Source organism: Pygocentrus nattereri, chromosome 13 (genome assembly GCF_015220715.1).
Source record: "Pygocentrus nattereri isolate fPygNat1 chromosome 13, fPygNat1.pri, whole genome shotgun sequence".
Classification (NCBI taxonomy): Eukaryota; Metazoa; Chordata; class Actinopteri; order Characiformes; family Serrasalmidae; genus Pygocentrus; species Pygocentrus nattereri.
In genome coordinates, this window is record NC_051223.1 from 15,116,879 (window position 1) to 15,138,446 (window position 21,568).

Consider the following 21,568-nt stretch of genomic DNA (forward strand, 5'->3'; position numbering starts at 1 on the left):
GTTCCAATGTCCTCCTTCACACGCACACCCTTCTCAACTCATGATTTTTGTGTCTGTTACTAAAACCTGTTTAATTTTTCCTTCATATTTCAATCCTCACAATACAAAAATGATCACTGCTTGTGCGTTATTACTTACAGTTGTATATTCAAAGTAGTACAAGCAGTTGTCAGTGAGAATGAACCATCTCCTTTTCCATGTCTTCACTCTACCTCCTGCAAGAAGTAGTAATAATTCTGTAAGGCTTATTATTTCACAAATAAAATAAAATAAAATGAAATAAAATGAGAGACAATTTCCCCTAAGGCTGCCAATGGGAGGGAACTGACTGCTGTTCATCCACAGCCTTGAATGATGTCATAATTACTGTTACAAAGATACATGCTATTAATAATTCAATTATGTTTTCTTCTAAATCCAGCCCAAAACCCCTTACACTAGAGAAATCGTGCACGTACCCACAGGTAACACATCAGTGCTAAACAGCCAATTTGTATGCCTTGAGATTGTTAAGACTCCATATTATGGCAAAAAGTGAGGAAGCACTAGTTGCAAAAGTGAGTAATAATTCCCAGGATTAGTAATGTTATCCCTCACTGCTTTTATTTATTTATCGTCCTGACTCTTTAAATGGCTGTGACTATTTCATAGTCAAAGAACCTTGTATTCCATGTTGAGTAATATTTCCAAAACGCTCCACAGCAACAGTAGTTGACCACTATGACTAGCTTTTCTCAGAACATATGCTTCATCGCTAAGAAAGACCAAAAGATGAGACATACTCCACATATTATCTGGGGCACCCTAAGTATGTGTGCCTTGTCATGCCATAAATTGCCTCTCCCAAGTGTAACAGGCTGATTATTCTGGATGAGCTTTGCAAAGATTTCTGTCCTGCCACACTGAATATGACGCAACCCCCTCGGCTGGTTGCATGCCATCTCTTGCATGTCATAGATAAAGCAAGAAAAGGTAAGAATAAAATGTCACAGGTAAAATGCTGCCTTTTCCACTGTAATCTCACGGTGGCAATCAAACAGCTAAAAATGAGTCACTGTGGCTCACTTTCTCCGGTCAACAAAACCTACATAGACGGTAATATAACTGTGCCAGAAAAAGGCAACATTTAGCTTCAGTGTAAATTATTTTATTTTACATAATAAAACAGAAATAAGAAGCATAGTACGGTATAAATAACATTAAATATATACACTGTATTTCTATGAAAAATACAGTACTGTGCAAAAGCCAGAGACCATCCTTTATTCATGTAATTTCTGGTCAAAACAGCCTTTACGTACAAAACAGTTCATTTTCAGCATGAGAAAAAAAGCAAAGAAAAATGACAAACAAGTCTCAACATAATATAATTTTTTTCAGTTTTAGTGAAGGATGGACAGAAACACCTGTGGACTTTTGTAGATTTATAGGAAGAGTGGAGCCTGATTTTCTTCTATCTCTGAAAGACTGCATATGGATCATGGAAAATGTATTTTTCCTCATCTTCTTGATATAAAGGACCTTAACGTAGTATGTAAACACTGCTACCGTTCCAGTACAGTTCAGTCCATGTATGTAAACTTATTTTGAATTCTGTGTTTCTGTGATGTTGCAAAAACCAACACATGAATAACTCAGGCTACAGTCTACTTTTTATCATTTTCTCCTGAAAACTGAGTGATTTAATGGAGCTTTAAATAAATGTTTTAAATAAATCAAATAAATATATTAATAAGTGGTCTCTACATGGTCTCCAACTTTTGCACAGCTGTATAAGTTCATGAAATAAAATAAAATAAAATGTATTTAACCAAAATATAATGTCTCTGAACTTTCAGTGACATGTACTGGTGCACAAATCATTTAAGTATCTGTATGTTATTGGTTCACAAACCTAGCTTCAGCAGCCATCCTTCCCTATCTGGATTGAAGAATGTGTGCGTTAGGTCATTGCCATCATCTTCTGGAATTTTGAATGGTTCATTTTTAATGCTTTCATATAAATTCTGCAAAATAAAGAAAACATGAAAAATACTGGTTGCTTATGTGTTGAGAACACACGTAGATATAACATATATGAACATAGAACATTTTATGTGTGAGTGTTCCATGAGGCTCACCCTGAGCAGCTCTTCGGGCAAGTCACCGCCTTCATTGATGCCACGATTCATGGAGATAAACCTCTCAGCGGTGGGTTTGTCTCTGACATTGGGGTTGTGCAGGCTGGTGTTGAGCATTATGATGGCGAATGACAAGACGTAGCATGTGTCTGTAAAGCAAACAGACCTCTGTCAGTCAACAGAAAGCACCCTCTCAACTCAGTGTCCATGGGATTATTCAAAGCAAAACATGATATTATTTTTATGGATTCAGGGATTATATGGTGTAATTCAAATATCCGCCCCGATCTACAGGAACAGTTAAGCCAGAAAAAAAACAACAACAGTTTTACACAGTTTCTTTTTACTCCAAACATACTCTATCTGCCAAAATAAGCTATGAAGCTAATGTAGCTTCATACTGGATGAGTACTGGTAATGAGTACTGGAAAAGGAACCTCACAAACTGCATGTGTAAATCATCTCAGACTTGCTTCAAACCAAGGCAAGCTGTTAAGTAATCTTAGATAAAAATTAATAAAATTGGTGTTGTGGTGTTGCGCATAGCTAAATTAGTTGTAGAGTGTAGCCTCCATAAGTCAGGTCAGTGTTGCTGGGGCCTTCTGGTAGTGGGCCCTGATGTAAATACATCAGTTCCACCACAGCAGTTCACTATTGAGTGTAAAAAGACGTGACAACTTAACTGACATTCACAATGCGTACTCTCATTTGTTATCAAGTGTAATAATTTAGGCTTACCAGTTACACATTGCAAGTCTGTGGTCTAAAGCTTCCATTACTCATCAGCTACATTAGTTTTGTAGCCTGCGTGCAAAACTAAAGACGCAAACACCAAACATGTCTTGATTGACTACATTTGGAGGAAAGCAGTGTAAATCTGTTTTTTTTTTTTTAAAACCAAACTATTCCTTTAAAACCAAACCTACTTTATGAAACTTGTAAAAAGACATCCTGGTGGCCTGGCACAGAGAAGGCTCTAATTCTAAAATTATAAATGATAGTTCATGGCTTCTTCCTGGCATGCAGTCCTCAGTCTCAGTGCCAGAACACTGCATTCTGTAAAGTTTCATGCTGTGCCTGAGCCAACTCCAGCACTATTTATCCCCGCAGTTATAAAGCTCTTTCCTCACAGGACTGCACCCTCCACAGATCTCTAATTTAAACTTATTCTCACAGAAGAACGGATGGAACAAGTGCATGCACGCGGTGCTAAATTATTCATGCCACACATGAGATGTTATTGTATGAAATGCTTTCTTCTTATATGCCTTTGATCATATATGGCTTCTTTGAACTGTGCCCCATTTTCTGTTAAACCCTTATAACTCAGTTTTAATTATTTCTCATTTGTAAGTCATTTAAACAAGCAGAAAAATAAGATTTTTACAGAAGAAAATGGAGTATTTCACACTGTAAAGAACAGCAGGCATTTTACATTCTTAAACAAACAACAAACACGAATGGAGCTTTTATTCTGACAGCGACTATACTACCAAAACCACATGATTTATTCTAAACTTTTAATAATAAAAGACATTTTGCATAACATTATTCAGGCTGGAGTTTTTTTTTTGCTGACCTGAGGACTGGAAGACACCTGGGTTGCACTGGCAATATCGCGATGCAAAAGTCTCCATCATCCGATCAATTTTCTGAGCCTCACCCGGCAGTCTGAAGCTCCACAGAAATTGCCTGACACAGAGGGAAGAGATGAGATGTCAAATGATGATAGACAGCTAATATTCCCGGCATCCTTTCCTGAAACTTAAAGAAAAATATGATAGAAATATAAAAAATGAAAGAGTTATGCTTTCAGACAAAACCTTTCAATCACAGTGCATATTGCTTGTCACCAACGGAAATACACGCCTGAAACTGATGAATGCACAATCATTCAACTGATGAATGATTATATAATTATATACATTCTCTTCATTTTTTTTTTTTTTTTTCAACAGCCATAATGCAGTGTGCAGTAATGTTGTAAGCAGTTTGTGGCTGATGAGTTGCTTACCTCAAAGCTTGCACCAAGTTGAGGTCAGCAAATTCATGAAGCTCCACAAAGGCCTGTAGAACTTTGATGTTGAAATCATCCCTGAGAATGGACAGAAAGCAATTCAAGAATGTTTTTTCTCACCCATTTGTAGATGCCTGTGATATTGATTCTGAAAATCATTTTGGGAATTAATCTTAGAGCCGGTCCTGCTTACAAGTTGGGGGCCTTTTAGCATGACTCACAGTGTTATGCTGCCATGTCAACACAGCCATGGTTATGGCCGCAAATCTATTATTTATTTAAGGTGGAAAACAGTATGAGAATGCAAGAAAACTGAGCATTATCTCACAATGACCTTGCATTTTGTATTATTTCACTGGCATTGGGTGAACTTTTTTTAAGAACCAGAAATCTGGAGGAGCCTGGCTTTCAAGTGGGAAGGGCTAGGCCTCCCAGGCGCACTTCGTAGCTATATCCTGGTATTATACACCTGCATAGTTTGCATCAGTCAAAGTATAATTTGTGAAATAAGTCTATGTGTATTTATAGACGATATACAGTAGAGCTGAAACCATTGTATTAGTTAAAGAATAATCTAACAATTATGTTGACAGTTCATTGAGTAATCAGAGTTCTAAAAAATGCTGAACAATAAGGCTCCAGTGAAGAATAACAAAAAGATGCACAGCCTTTTAAAAGTTACAAATAAAAGACTTAATTAAAAAATATAAACTGTGTCAGCTTGGAAGAGGAAGAGGTTAGTAAAAGAATCAAAAGTAAATTTTAATCAATTTGTTTATTAAAGTAATCCAGTTTATTTGACTACTTACAACAGTCATAATATACACAATAAGTGAATCACTGACTGCATTTTTATTTTTGCATCTAAATTACAATAACAATGAAAAAACCGGTGTTGCTGTGAAGCAATAGTGTAAATTACATGAACATCAGTGATAAAAAGGGATGTAAGTGCTCACTTATGTTCACTATATTTATTTTGTATCTGTAGTTGTAAAATAATTAAATCTACAGAACATATGGCCAAATAAAATGACGGTGAGAAATGGAGTGATTTACCACAGCTGGATCGCACAATCTAAGGCACATTTCCACTCCGCACTGCTTCTTTAATTACAACCTCACTAATAACAGGGTTAAGCACCACTTGCAAATACAATTAGCAGTAATTGCTAACTGTGGCTCTTCCACTGCTGTTTACAGTCTGAAAGAAATAAGAAGAATGACTCTTTGATGACGCCGCCCAGGCTGGTGTAGAGTCAGGCTGGTCTTATGGTTATTACCAGACTGGACTGTGTGCCTAAGCAGACATGGCACTATTTACTTCTGGTCATGCTTCTTTATTTGTTTTATTCCACCTCCTTCTTTCATTTCCTTTCCATGGGCATTCATCAATTCTTTCACTATATTTGGTTTGCACTCAACTTTGTCACACAACTGTTTCTGGCTACAACTTGGCCTTGAATAATTTTTCTTATTTTAGATATTGCTTTCTAGGGATGGGTGCTTACCAGTTTTAATGATATACCAAAGCAATAATAATACTCCAGTGCCAAATCTGAATCATTCGGATAACTTCTCTGTCTGCCAAATTTCAATACCCAAGTAGTCACTTTTACGAGCTCCTGTGAGCCAATAAGAATGCTTGTTCCAAAAATGTGACTGCTGATTCGCTGTCTAGATTGCATTCCATATGCATGTTATTCACATCACAGCTTCTTCACTAGTCTGCAATTCATTGTGGTCAATAAATATACCAACTACCAGAACCTCACACTCATTTCTACCCACTTTTCATTTGTAATTTAACAAGGACACATATGTTGTGCAGGAAGAAAGGTGGGACTGTCCTATGTAACTTGTATTACATAATGCCAAACAGAACGGTCTAACACTGCTGCTTTGTCAGCAGCAAGAAGTTGGCACACAAAATTAAATGAAGAACATACTGTTGATGTGAATGATAATCTGGCAAGCAAAACATTGATGTGGATGATGTGACAAGCAAAACAGTTTGTTTTGTAAACTCCCCAAAAACAGGTGCACTTCATACCCTACATTCAATTTACAGCCTCTTAAACAGATACAGAACTAAAGAAATTTACATTACATTAACATAAGTTACATTTTTAAAGATAAGATACCATTTCAACTTCTGAAAGGGCTAGGTACTGATCAAAATCTTTTGCTATCAATACCCATTCCTAAATGATACTTTTTGATTCCTGTTTTTAAATGCAAACAATATATTGAGATAAAAGTCATATATAAAAGTAAACGTTAAAAGTAAAGATTTTTTTAAATCTTTAGAATTTAAGAGGTGCTAAGAAGTTTTTAAAAAGAAATAACAGCTGGCACATAATGGAAATAGATTTCTCTTGTATTAATCATAATATAGCATTGATATTTCTGGTATATGAAAAGCCCACTCCCAACAACAAAATATCATGAAGAAATCCACACTGATTTTACCAGAATATTAAAGGCAGCAGGAAAACGTCAGTTTTTTAACTGGAAGTACTTTTCAATTTTACAGTGCATTTAGTTGATTGAAAAAAGGCTACTGTAATACCAGAAATTGTGATCATTTTGGTTATTAACATGAGAGGACATTTATGGCCCCACTGCTTACTACTGCATCCTATGTAAAGAGATGTGGACAGTTAACAGATCAGGAAGCTGTGTTTGAGAGCAATATTGTTTACTGTAGGTTCGCTGCTGAGATGTGGTACAGGAAATATATCAGGGAGATAAGATACTGGCATGTTGTCAGGGTGAGCGGTGCGATAGGGCTGAGGAAATCATAGGATATTTTCATCTGTTTCAATAAGGGCGCTCATTTCCGGAGTGGAAAGGCTGATATATGGAAGAGATGTAGCAAGAAATAAATGTTTAAAGCTGATTGAAGGAGAGGTGAGACATGTTTTGCAGATATAAAGCAATGGCTTACCTTTCCCCTAAATAATCTCCAATGACTGTTTTATTCAAGCCTTCTCCTTTGTATAGAAACTGGGCAATGTCCTCAGGTGTGTGCTGCAAAAGGTCATTGTCCAAAAGAAACTGGATTCCCTGAAAATAAGAGGTTACATGTCTTTGTAACTAAAGCCAAACTTTGTTTGATTTGGACAACTTGAGCATGCGCTCAACAATGTACTGTGGTCTGTTATAAAATGAGGGTCTCTGTCCACTCCCACTGAAGCCTGATTCAGTCTGCTGCTGGTGGGAATACATTTTTACAATGGTCTGCACCAAATGAGCGAGCTAAACATCAGATCATGCTTTTTTAGTGCATGTGAACACCATGCTGTCTTCATAGTCTGCCTGTTTCATCATTTGACTGTTAGCAGATGCTCATATCCTTCTGGCAGCACAATAACAGCAGACAAGCAATAAAATATTGGTGAAGAAATGTGTTTGACTTTGGCACATGTTTGACTTATACTTGGCCAAGCATAAATAAGCAACCTGACAAACCATTCAATCATAAAGGAGCAGAGCTGAAGTAAGGTTTATTGTTATTTTTTTTTATTGTGATACATGTAGATGTAAACTGTAATACAAATAGGGTAGTACATTAACAGCAAGGATATATTTGAGAGGTAGATATGGATTTTCTACAGCAAAATGTTTAGTGAAAGCTAAACATTTTTGGGTCTGCATGCATGCAAACACAACATTAGTCTTAGAGTGCCACGGGTGTAATTTGGTTCATTTTGGCTCATTTTTGGTTCATTGCCATTGCAATGCGAAACCAATCGAATCAATTGAAAGGGATATAATGTCACAAAAACTCAAACTCTTGTGCAGTATTTTGCAAACAAACTAAGTGTGAAAACAGTCTTAATCTGAGAGTGATCTGGGATTTGTTTTTTCAAAAATCTGCTTAAATGCTTGATTACATTTTATATCCACAGCAGTGTATTACTGAATCAAACAACATTTAACAGGCCCATCACAACAAATACCTTTTTAGGATCCATATTGAATTTCTTTCTTCCAATAGCAATCTGCTTATTCCTTTGAGTGGTTTTGCTGTGTCGAAAAAGATTTTGCAACAAGTCATTAATGATGATTAACATTCTTTTTTTATCTCTGACCTGCTGTATAGAAATAATAAAAACCCTAAACAATAAAAAGTCACATCTTTTTGTGGAAAATAATCAAAAAAAATTTGAGAAAGTATTTGAATGTGTGGAACTACTGGATATGTCTGTTTTACTTTTATTCCTCAATAAAAGAGAAGGGTGGAAAAAAAAACAATAAAAAGTCATTAAACAAACAGCCTGTGTTTATACACTTACCACTCTCCCATGCATGTTAACTGCTCAATCTCAGTCATCACCTCAGCTATCTCAAACTTTAAACGCTGCAAGAGACAAAAAAGGTGTCACCTTTAGGGAATCTGCGGTTATAGCTGTTTCTCCGGTTAATAACTGTTATAAAGCAAGTTGAATTATACATACTTCAATGTCATCAAGCAATTCCTTTTTCCTTCTGCGAATGTTGGACAGTTCATCTCTCTCTTCGAGAGAGAGATCTTCAGGTACTATTGAAACAAAGAAAAACAAAACAACAGGGCTAGTCCTTAAGCAGATACTGAAAAATAATCCTTAGAATGAAATAAGAACGAGATTTTAAGGGGTTAAATGACCAGCAGTTGCCGCCTGCCGCCCTTTGTTTCTTTATATTAACTTACTACCTACACTGAATTTTACAAGAATGTTTACTTATTTGTTTGTTTGTCTGTTTGCATTTATTTTTTATAATTATTCATTTATTAATAAAATGAAATAAAAAACTTTAAAAAAAAAGGTACAAAATTACTAAAACAAAAAATGTCTCAGAATACTCTGAAATTTCTCTGTATCTTAACTAATCACACAACAGCATCATCCAACATATTGTTGAAAGCGCCTGAGGAAACTATGAACCATCAGATTACAGCAACTGAGGAAGCACAGAAGGTCACAGTCAGATGAGGTGGAAACTATTGCTCTTTGAATTGTGCATCATATTCACACATACTGTGGCTTACTTCAATTGTATAAATTGCTGACACCAAGTCAGACAGACTTAAAGATAATTACTGTCATTTAATACCCTTTATATCAGCCTTTAAGCAGCTTTACTTACTCATTTGGTTGTACATTTGCCCATATTGTCACAATTAAAAAATTTTTTTTACATTGTTTTAAAACACCTGCTGCCCTTTTCACTGTGTCAACTTTTAATGATAAATTGACAAAAATGGTTCACAATTGTTTGAAAAAAAATTCTATAAAGTTAATGTAAAGTTACTTTTAAAGTTATTTTATGTTTTAAAACTCACCATTTCACCATTCAACTCAAACACAGAACTCTGCCTGAAATGAGCTTCTGTCTAGGGCTGAGTGTATCAAAACAAAACAAAATGTTTTGTTACCAATACAAGTGCTGATACCTTGACTTTGATACTCATTCCTGAGTGATACTTTTTAAATACTTTTTGGCTTAAAAAAAATTTTTTTAATTGTATTTTAATATTTTTTTTACTTAATGAGTTCTATCATTAATAATATGCTTAGGGAATGTAACCCAGACAGCCAATCACCAGTTTAGATTTTAGAACACGTATGTTTATTGGCTGATGCTGATTGGCTATGTTGATATTTGGAATTGAATGACACAGTAATTTGTCATTATTCACTATAGGGGTAGAATGGCAAAAAATGAATACTGAATGATTTGAAGTCAGTTTCATGACACACATACATCTATTTTTAAATTTTTATAAAAGCCACAGTATGTACATTTTCAAAATACTTGCAAAAATATGAGATCATTTCTGTTCAATGTTTCACATACTCTTCTGTACTAAATCCAATTAAACATCACTAATTATGAGCTCTGTTATGAAACATTAAACACACAATTTTCCAATGTTGTTTAAGTAGCAATTATATCCATGATACGTTCAAAAAAGCATATTATGATGCAATATAATATATTATATTGGTGAATATATATATGGGTGATAAATACCCATTTTACTACCCTCTCCTACTCAGTAGTATGAAATAATTTTGTCGGTTCCACAAAAGTGATTGACTTTTGATAGCCATCCTGACTTCTGCCAAATTTCTGTGCTCAGTTTACATGGTTAGGGCAAATATGAACACGTTTCATCCACACCTGGTTATGTAACAGAGCCTGAAGCACAGCACAATTGGACAGAGGAGCTAGAAAGTGAGGTGCTCAGGGATTTCCTGCTGTTCTCTGACTCAATCTTCTAACAATAGAGGGAAAGTAGACATTTAATGAAACAAAGTGCAAAACGTTAACAATAGCTCTTTTTGGTCCACTTAGACTCCTCACCTCAGGCATGTCAAGCTTTAAAGTAATGTAACCTCTTTTTGTCTGTTTAAGAGGCCTTATTCAATCTTAATTAGGAGCCATTTATTCATTATACAACAGAATCTGGAGCTGGTCAGCAGCGTCTGTTACGGAAGAACATGCCTGAAGCTCTCGTGTCTGGCAGTGCCTGTGTCTTTAACTTGAAAATGAAGCTGACTGAAGCTGAACTGATTAGGTTAAAATCTCCTGTACTACTGTTTTGTAGCCTACATTTTGGATGGAAATGTCTTACAGATCAGACTGCAAGTCAAATCTCTGGTGACCTATAAATCACTGAGGAAATCAGTTTACCTTCTTCACTGATACTACGCCATCTTTGGCAGACCAGAACTGAAGACTGGGGAGATGGAATGTTGATGTTACCTTGAAGGTTATATTATACCAATACATGATGCCAAAAGAAGTAAAGCCAAAACACCTTAATTTAATGAAATGTTTAAACCATTTCACAAACTATCAACGTTTAGAAATAAACCATTTTGGATTTAAACTAGTATAAAATATTATAAAATCACAAGAGTAATTGTAAAATAATATGAAATGATATGACTTTAATATCACTGTCAAGAATATTCACTACTTTAAAACTAGCTTTAAGAAATGCTTGTAACAAATATGTACAGGGTTTTTTTAATGGTTGTTTTTCTTTTATTAGAAATATCAATCTCTAAATTGACAACAACTGGACTGATTCTGGTTCTTTTGAAAATATCAACTTTTCTCATAATTTTGACTTAATATGTTGAAACAACTTATTTTCTCAAAACATTGACTTATTATCTGGCAACAAACATTTTTCTTAAACCTACATTTTTTTTAACATACTTACATCCATTTACTTACTTATATACATACAAATAAGTCAGAATAACTCAAAGTCTTAAGAAAATAAGTTATTATTATTATTATTCCAGATGTGGGCAAAACAGCATTTTGATGAGGGCCACTTTTGGCAATTTACCAGTGCCGATAGTAGGCCACCAATGCCTTATGTTTGCCAAAACTGGCCATCTGAATGCTATCTGGAATGCTTATATGTCTCTTTCAGGAATGGGAATTTGCTGGGAATTTGGCTTTTGTTGGAGATGAGCATCACAGCTTCCAATAGACTCCATCACCTGCCTTAAATTCCTCTTATCCCAACTCATTCTATTTCTCTACAGTGGTGTTCACTGTCAGCTGCTTGTAATCTCACCAATCATCCACTCAGATTTACTGAAGATACATCCCAGACTACATCTGAAGCTTGAGGTCCATAAGATGTGCCACCCCACCTTCTGCTGGGCAGCACTGGCAAAATCATTTGAATAGGGTTTGCATGTAAACATGTTAACTGACATTACATTTGATTTTTATCAATTATGATTCTTTAGGAAGATAATTCAGTGCACCACAATATGTACGATTTTACCTTTTAATTTCATTCAAACTGACTATGGTTTGGTATTATTTAAAACAGTAATAAAAACACAAAGTAAACACAATTAACAAATATGACTGAAAGAACTATTTATACAGTGACAGAATAAGGACAATACAAACAGCAGACCAAACTTTTTTTAAATTTAATAAAATATATTACTACAGAATAGTCCGAAGGGGAATTGTTGGCCCGATGCTGGTATCCAGTATTTTGCATAGATGGAGCTGATGATATCGATACCAATGCTTATACATAAACATGCATAAAAATGCAGAAATAGGGACTAGCATTATTATTCTGTAAATGCAGTGAAACTAAGAAAAAGCGATCATTTTTGAAGCAATTGTCTGCCGATATGATTAAAATTATTAAAATTTATTTGTGCATCCTTAGATTCTTACATTCCAAAACGGACACAGTTAAATTGCACCTTCAGTCATCAAGCACATCTACAAAAATGGGGTAATATATCAGGTTTGTCAGTGCCAGTAAGTGCTTCACATTATATGTGGTAATTTTCTAATGATTAATGGTTGGTGGTGCAGCTGGCAGAGTCTCATGAGGGGGCACTTTATGCCTGAGATATAAAATCTGAGTAATTCAATATGATATAAATGGGCCTGATGAAATCAGCCTAGGTGATATACAGCATTGAGATGGAAGGTTCTCCAGAGTGTTCTGTCCTCATATTCATATTTCCTCTCTGAAGTATGATGCATTGGTTCTGGAGTCTGAACATTTTTGGCTCTCTTCAATCTAATTCATGTCCAAGTGTGAGCGTTTGGGAGGGAAGATAAATCTCTTTGGCCCGGTTCATGTTTGTTCAACAGCACCTGCATAAGATGCTTGCATATTCAATTAACATGTGAAACAGATGGAGAAGAAAAAGAGCTTACTTGTGTTCTAAAAGATGTTAACAGTGCCTGATCCTCATATGGCTCTCTTTATCCTCTTAGCCCCTAGAAACTGTTTAGTTATCTAACAAGAGTATTACCAACAAAACAGCAGGAATATGGCCCCATGTACTGTAGCATCTTTTCTCAATGTGGTTTCTTCTTCTGTGTTCCCGTTTATGAAAGCAACACTACACTAATGTAAAATCAATGGAGCTGGAGGTCAAATTATAGCCTTCAAGGACGCTTACCACCTTACTGACTACAACAAAAATACTACATATGAATACTGTGGCCACAATATATGTACTAAGCAAACCAAGCAAAAATAAACAAATAAATAAATAAATAGTATTAACTTGCTTCTTGTAAAAATTTGTTCTATAAGGTTCAAATTATAGAATAATTACCAATCATACTGGTACTACTATTCCACTCTGTGATCTACAACAATGTATATCTAAACTACGACTTCATTTCATTCTTGGTAGACAATGATTGTCATTTATTTATTTGTTTGTTTGTTTTTTGTAATGTTATGTTCTCTGCATTCTCTCTAGCTAAATGAAAGCTTCCATTTTAGACAAAAACTAGTTCTAAAGTTCAATAGTTCAGAAATGAATAGTTATTTTCTAATATTATGTTATTTCTTTATTAGTCTTTTGGGGGGGGGGGGGGGGGTTGTTACTAGTGCCATTTTGTCGATATAATTTTTTTTGTTGCAGCACTGGGGTTTAAATGGCAGTACTCAACCTTGAGGGGCCAACTGCAAGGTTTTTAGCACACTGAATGACAAAAAGATGCACTCATAAAAAAGATATACATATAAAGAAAGTAAGAAGGTTTCAAATATAGTTTTTATAAGATGACATTAAACTTTGTGCAAATAAAATAAGTCGGGACTGCCCAAAGTTGGGCCTTACCAAAATTTAAGAGAGATATTTTTACCATGTAAAATGAGAAAATGAAAATTATTTGAATTACACAAAATATAGTGTAATATCATAAAACATTTCTCCTGTTTAGCCATTCACTGTTTACTTCCAAAATAACGAAAACATGTAAAACGTGCCCAAACCTAAGCTAGCAGAAAGTTTGGTAATATTTTGGTTTCTAACCATTGGATGTTAACAATGTTATGTCATTTGTGCAAAATATGATTATCATTACAAATAAATGTTATTAAAATGTTATTAAATTTAATATTAAAAGAAAAAAATGCTCTGTAACTGCTCACATGTGGTACTTTGAGAATGAATGTAGATCACAATACTGTTCATCACTTCTTCAGTTGACAACCGTTTGTTTAAAGTTACACAAGCGTCCAAGCTCGCTTGTTATTATTCAACTTTCAGTTAAATATCAGGCCATTTGGTTGACTGAGAAAACAGATATTTAACAGACAGTCTTCAGTCTTCCCATCTTCAGCGGGAGTAGGTAAGTAAATGAAAACATTATGTCTTGGGAATCCACTACCGTCACTACCGGGTAAGAAAGAATTCAAGAAATTCAGGGGTCACCTGAAAACATTCCTTTCATGACAGAGCTGGAGCTCAGAGACCCACCCTCAGCAGTGGGTGAAATGGACAAAGACCTTTAGAAACGTCTATCATTTTGTTTTTTTAAATCACCCACTCAACCATTGAGAATAAACAACCTTATGACAACATCAAAAATGTTCTGGTCCTCATGTTTTATTCATTCTCTCACAATGAATCTTTCAAGAATGAAAACTCGTTGTATAACAGACAAAAATGCCATCAACACACTCATCTTCATCTCCCACTGAGAAAACATCTTAAAGGCCAGTGTTCCCATTAAGCAATTCCATATGTTTCACTGGGACAACAACCACAAAAAACCTCTACATACACTCCTGAGGCTCTTTCAGGCTCTGCTCTGGTGGGGAAAACAGTCACTGGAACTAATGCTCAAGCTCACCACTGTGTCATAATCTACCCTCCAAACTTAGTTTATTATCCAAGTACTGCTCTTCACCAAAGCTCCACTATGCTTTGGATAACTACGTTGAATAACTATAACCAGTGGTAGATGAACAGACAGGCAATATTCATTCCTAAAGTGACTGGCAAGGGCAAGGCATTTATTTCAATTCTGTGTCATGATTTTATGATTTTCCCCGCAACCCTGACAGAGAAGCTGCTTAGAAAATGGATGGATGGATGGATGGATTTTATGATGTAAATTAGAAAAGTGCTTTTATTGAAAGAAAGGCAGAGGTATTATACAGCTTAAGTAGTTCCTCAGTTTTGCTGGTATTTTGTTAATTGCTTGCTATGGTTTTCCAGGTGGTTGCTCGGTGGTTGCTGTGGTATTTATGTACCCATGTGTCAGCTGTTGGAAATATTTCCAACTATGAATGCCATCTGTAATGTCTTTACATCTTTGTTAAGTACTCAGTGAACATGTAAAAAATTATTGTGACTGTTTTTGTTATATAAAACAACACTAATATTATAAACAGACCTCAAGAGGGGAAAATAAAATCTAAGGATGTAATGATTTCAAAACAGTATCAATAAATAAAAGTGTGAAACAGTGTATCGTAAATTAAAACTGCTGCCAATACACCCCTTGGTCTCTTCCAAGGTTCTATCATTTGCTGTCTTTTGTGAAAACCCTCATTAGTTATCAAAACTGGGCATGTGGGTGCACCCGTGGAGGTACAGTGTCCATAAAGAGCTATTCATTTCAATAAGATTTGTTTAGTGGAGCATGTACACATAAATACACACACACACACACACACACACATACACATACACATACACACACACATATATATATATATATATATATATATATATATATATATATATATATATATATATATATATATATTTATATATAAGAGTACAGAAGGAGGTGCTTATGCTATGTTTTTTTTCCTGAAGTCACATCTTCACATTGTGATTTTTGAGAGTTGTTTTGTTTGGGGGCTGGTGTGACAGGCATCACTTTGAGTGCCAAATCAATGTTAATAATATACATAATTAAAATTCTGTAAAATTATACTTTTAACTTAATGCATTTTATTAATCTTGTCCCTCAGAAATGGAAATCATATGTAAACAAGACATGCGTATTGTTACACCCCACCAAATCTAACTGACTTCATCTTAACACAAAACTTTAAATTCATCTCTTGATAAACCAATTTCTTTCACACTTTACATAAGGCTTAATGATTTTACCGACACTGGAAATATCAGTCTGAGCCAGGTATCTCGAGGTGTGCTGAGGTTGGTTGGAGGTGACACAGCATAAGCTGAGTAGTAATGAGGTGATGACCACTGCATGTGTCATGCCTAGTGCCAGACAGCACCCTCAGGAGAGCAAGCAGAGCCAGACAGCAGTGGCATCAAGCCTACAGAAAAGCACACTGCCAGGCCTGCTGAACCCGATGTCAGCGAAAGCACTATTTACTCTTAAATTCTACAAAAGCCGCTGACTTCAAAACAATTGGATTCAAATACAATTCTTTAGGAAATCATTCAGTTCATCATAAAGTTTCACATTTCATTCTGATTTGATTAATCTACAATTCCACAGGAAACAATTAAACTCATCATTAACTCTCAAATTTCACCATGATGATGACGTGATTACAATCTTTTAATAAACGATTCAGTGCATCATGACCTCTCAGATTTTACCACAATTTTGATTCTTGAGGAAATGATTCAATGAATCAAGATATCTCAGATTTGACCACAATTTGAATCAGTTTTGATTCTTGAGGAAATGATTCAATGAATCAAGATATCTCAGATTTTACCACAATTTGAATCAGTTTTGATTCTTGAGGAAATGATTCAATGAATCAAGATATCTCAGATATTACCACAATTTAATTCAGTTTTGATTCTTTAGGGAATGATTTAATACATCATGACATGTCAGATTTTACCACAATTTGATTGTTTTGATTCTGTAGAAAATGATTTAATGCATCAAGAAATTTCAGATTTCACCAAGGTTTAATTTTATAAAGATTCTTTAGATTATTCACAAACACACCCACACACCCACAAGCACAAACACACACCCACACACACACATTTTTAAGCCACTTATCCTTCTGGTTTGCAGGGGAAGCTGGAGCCTTTCCCAGTGGTCATTGGGCGGAAGGCAGAATTCACCCTGGACAGGTCGCCAGTCCATCGCAGGGAAATTATTCAGTGCATCCTAAAATCTAAGATTTCACCATGACCGATTTAATTACAACAAATGCATTATCAAATCTCAAATTTCATAATGATTCCATTCAGTTCCGATTCTTTAAGAAATTATTCAGTATATCATGAAATTTCACATTTCATCAGTTTAGTTGTAATTGTTCAGGAAATGAGTAATCAAAATTCAGTTTGTTTATTATGGTATTACTCAAATAAAAAAAATACACAGAATACAAATATGACAAGAGGGACAGTGGAATATAGCCAAAAATAACATCCTTTTATTTTTAAATGTATGTGTTAAAAAATTCGGCCAAAAACTGAGATTTGAATATTGAATTCGATTATAACTGATTAGAATCCATTTTAATGTTTCATAATTGATGCAGCCATTTTTATACAACATCCAGCTAGTGGTAATCTACTGTTAACACACGATATTAATCTCACAAAAACTGTTTGAGGTCATTTGGCAGACTGCCCTCACAGAATGTCCTTGACCCAGACCCTTTCCTGTTCCCCCATTCAAACTTCACACAGAAAGAATGGAGGGAAAACCTTTTACATTTGCTTTTTCCCACGCTCAGATAAAACAAACTACCTAGAGAGTTACAGACTGAGTCAACGAAGCTGTCATGATACAAGATTGTCCACTGAGCCTGAACAGGGCCACTACATCTCTTTCACGGCCGTCTCCCTTGACCAAAGAGCATTAGGCAGATTCTATGTTTTATCCTCCCCCCTCTCGTTAGACGATGAAGCAGATACACAATCCGTAGCATGCTGACAAAGCCAAATGAGTCCCACTAGACTTAAGTGCTAGCAGGGGTCACAAAATGTTATAACAGCTCAGTCACAGGGGTCCCGTGTGTTTTTATTCAGAGACAGAGGAAACAACAGCATTCAGAAGACTTCAGACCTAATCATTTGAAAAGTTATGTCCATATGTCTATGGATATGCGTAATAATTTGCAAATATCGTATTACCTTTTCATGTTGTTTTGTGTGAAGAAGCAGTGGATTTGATGTTGTTACTTATTTATAATTCCAACAAAGTATGTCATTTTTCCATTAGGATCACATGTTCGTCTGCACTGCTGACTACCTGTCACAAGGGCTAGAAGATTTTTATGGCAGAGAAAGCCACCAGCTGTATCTACACCACTGACTGAATCTGCTAATGAAGGAAAAGCTTTTTCAGTATTTTACCTGGAATTTAACCTGAAACTATACAGCCTACTCTACGAATATAAGAGACAGTCAGTCTTTCACAATGTCCCTTTTAAAATACAATACATGTCCAAAGGTTTGTAGGCACCTGCTCATCCAATGTTTCCTCTGAGATCAAGGGTATTCAGAAGGAGTGCCCCCCCTTTGCTGCAGTAACAGCCTCTACTCTTTTAGAGAGGCTACAATAGATGTTGGAAGACCACTGTGAGGATTTGATTGCATTCTGCCACGAGAGAATTAGCGAAGTCAGGCACTAATGTTGAATGATTCATTCTAGATTATAAACACCACCTCTCTCCATCACTCCAGAATGTGCAGGCACTGCTCCACAGCCCAGTGCTGGGGGCTTTACAATAGGGCAGCCTTATTATGGCAAAAACCATAATCCTAATTATTTTGGCCAGTACTGAGATCACAATTATTTTATTAATTGATTAATTCATGATTACTCTGACTTTGGAGACATCATTAATTTATTATGAAGAACTTTTAAAATTATACATTATTTTAAAAATAAATAAGATCAACTAGCACATACTAGTACACTTTCACAACCTACTGAAAATTGTTAAACATATATAAAAATTAAAAATGATAAAAGGTTATACTAAAATAAATGTGATGATTTTGGCCTTTTAGCAAGGCAATGGAAAGGAGTGCACTAGATTTATAACACAAGACAAAATGAGAGCACCAATGTGAAGCAGAATGTGGCGCAATAATTGTTTTAAGTTTTATCTTGTCTTCATAATCGTTGGAAGCCAAAATCTTAATTGAACATAAAGGATTAATCGCCCAGACCTACTTCATATTTCTCTGGCCGACGCTTGGCACTGAGCATGGTGACCTTAGGTTCATGTGCGGCTGCTCCAGAGGGCCATTCTATTGGCCATGCTTTGCTACGGAGGTCCTTCAAGCTGAGTAACTGAACACTTCTGTCAACTTAAAGGAGCTGAATTCACTAATTAGAAGGGCTGTCTGGATACTTTTGGACATGTAGAGCACGTCCAGTAATGCTAATTGAAGAAATAAGTTAAGGCGTGAAGATAAGGTACATAATGTTAATTATTCTGTAAGTAGTATCCATCTGTAGTGTCACTGAATTCGTTGCTCACACTTGCTTGGCACAAACACTTAGCTACTACTTCAGGCACTTCACAGCAACATCTACCTCAGCATCACCCACACCAACACAGTGCCACACCAACGGCCCCTAAACAGCGAAACAAATGAAAATAGGACCCACCAAAGCTGATGTATGGAGTGTCTATATTCAAACTGATAACCCCCACGTTGCTGTCATGTGTTTATTGCTTTCTCTCAGTCTCTACTGAATACGGCTTCTTCAAACAGCGAGGCTAAACCTTCCGCAGCTTTCACAGGCGGCACAGGACAGAAACTACAGCTACAGCTAATGACTCGGTAGCATTTCAAAGAGAGTGTTAAATTATATAGTGAGAAAAGTATGACAGAAACTCTGTGTGTGTTCCTCACTCGCAGAGCTTACAGCACACGGTGAGGGTCACACACTTGTGGTCACACAAAAAGAGCCCTTACCTCTACTGTCCTCATCCATGTTCAGAAGGTGGCTGGAAATGAACTGATATAAACAGCTTATTACGAAGAGGAAAAGGGGGAAACCCAAGCGGCACAGCAGTTAGCCAGTCACTTTGCTCCTCATTCACATTTGTGGTCCAGCTGCAGCAGCTGAAACATTATCAACAGTAATGCGGTCATATCTTCTTAACGACAGCATCGAAGGAGCAAAACGTTATTCTCGCGTCAAACGATGTCCAGTGTCCACGTTTCCTCTGTCCAGCAGCAGCACATCGCCGTCCACAGCACAAGAGCTTAAAGACAGGGAGCAGGCTCTTCGTGTGGGCGGGGCCACCAAATACTAGCGTCATCGTTAAGCCACACCCCTCGAACACAGAAAAACACCTAAAAACCACAAACATGGTCCTTTCAGTACGAATGCACAGGTAATCTCGATCTTTCTAGCTCTCCACTTATGTTACGTTTTTCTCTCCTTCTTTGCTCTGCTCAGTTGTTATTGTTGCTATAACATTACTTTGTTACATTTTGGAAATATGTCATATGTACAAAATGAAGGTAAATACATTTATTTTTAAAAGTGGACAGTGTATGGCCTGATAAACAATGTTTATTCCAAAGAAAATGTATATGTTGTCTGAATTTGACTGTCACCTACCAGTGATAAAATATGACTATGATGAGTTATCAATTAATACATGTATTAATTGATGAGTGTTCATTATTGATACACCCTTTAAAAATGGTTCTTCAAGGGTTCGTTAGTAAAGAAAATTGTTCTATAGAACTATAAACACTCAAAGAACCTGTTGCATGATTAAATGGTTCTTTGCATGGTGACATGGTTCTTCAGATTGATGGAGAATGTGCTGCAAATGGTTCTATATAGAACCTTTTTGGTAACAGTTTTAATAGCACCAATAAGGGTTCTGCCACTTGCTTGTAACAATACAAGAACCCTTTTTAAAAAGATTCTATATAGAACCATCAACAGCACATTCTCCTTCAGTCTAAAGAACCATTTCAGCATGCAAATAATCATTTAATCAGCCAAAGAGTTCTTTGAGTGTTCATGTTTCTAAGTAGAACCACTGTCTTTACTAACAGAGCACTGAGGATCCATTGTTTTAAGTGTGTAGGGCAGTGTTTCTCAGTGTTGGTCCTATAGTCCAGCTGAAACTGCATATTCTAGTGTTTTCTCTGCTCTAAGATGACTGACTGTTCAGCTAATTAATAAGACATTTTTGAGTTAGAGCAAGTGTTAGCATAGGAATCTGCATGGGACTCATGACTTATAAGAAGTAGTGATGGTTCTTTCAGGGACCCAAATTTCAAGATGTTTAACTGCAAATGCTAAAATACTTTTAAAGTAATAATCTGAGTATGGTAAACATATACATATATATATATATATATATATATATATATATATATATATATATATATATATATATATATATATATATGTAGGCTGAGTTTGTTCTTGTGCTTAATATTTTGTTTATGTATTAGTCATTTTTCATTAGATATTCCCGAGTAGAGCCGACATAACAGAATTTACTTGCGTAAGGAAGATAAAGTGAAAAACAGGAGTTTCCTAAATTGGATTTGTTTCAAGGCCATGCAACCATGCAAGACCTGTTAGGCTACCAAAACTGTCACCATAAAAAAACAGTAATAAATGGAAATTGCAATAAATGTAAAGAGTGGACACGCTAAATCAGTCTCCAACGCAGGTC

General features: G+C 35.7%; 1 protein-coding gene across 1 annotated transcript in view; it reads right to left on the reverse strand.

The window, feature by feature from the left end:
* Window positions 1-20,133, reverse strand: part of cyth3a (cytohesin 3a) — a 28,775-nt gene extending 8,642 nt beyond the window's left edge. The window contains exons 1-10 of the mRNA XM_017705570.2: window positions 19,833-20,133; window positions 8,601-8,683; window positions 8,439-8,503; window positions 8,103-8,169; window positions 7,088-7,206; window positions 4,135-4,215; window positions 3,700-3,812; window positions 2,121-2,269; window positions 1,895-2,006; window positions 139-215 (exon numbers count right to left, since the gene is read on the reverse strand). Of these exons, the coding sequence (XP_017561059.1) occupies window positions 139-215; window positions 1,895-2,006; window positions 2,121-2,269; window positions 3,700-3,812; window positions 4,135-4,215; window positions 7,088-7,206; window positions 8,103-8,169; window positions 8,439-8,503; window positions 8,601-8,683; window positions 19,833-19,851 (885 nt within the window). The 5' untranslated portion in view covers window positions 19,852-20,133. The remainder of the gene's footprint in view (window positions 1-138; window positions 216-1,894; window positions 2,007-2,120; window positions 2,270-3,699; window positions 3,813-4,134; window positions 4,216-7,087; window positions 7,207-8,102; window positions 8,170-8,438; window positions 8,504-8,600; window positions 8,684-19,832) is intronic.
* Window positions 20,134-21,568: the final 1,435 nt, after the last annotated feature.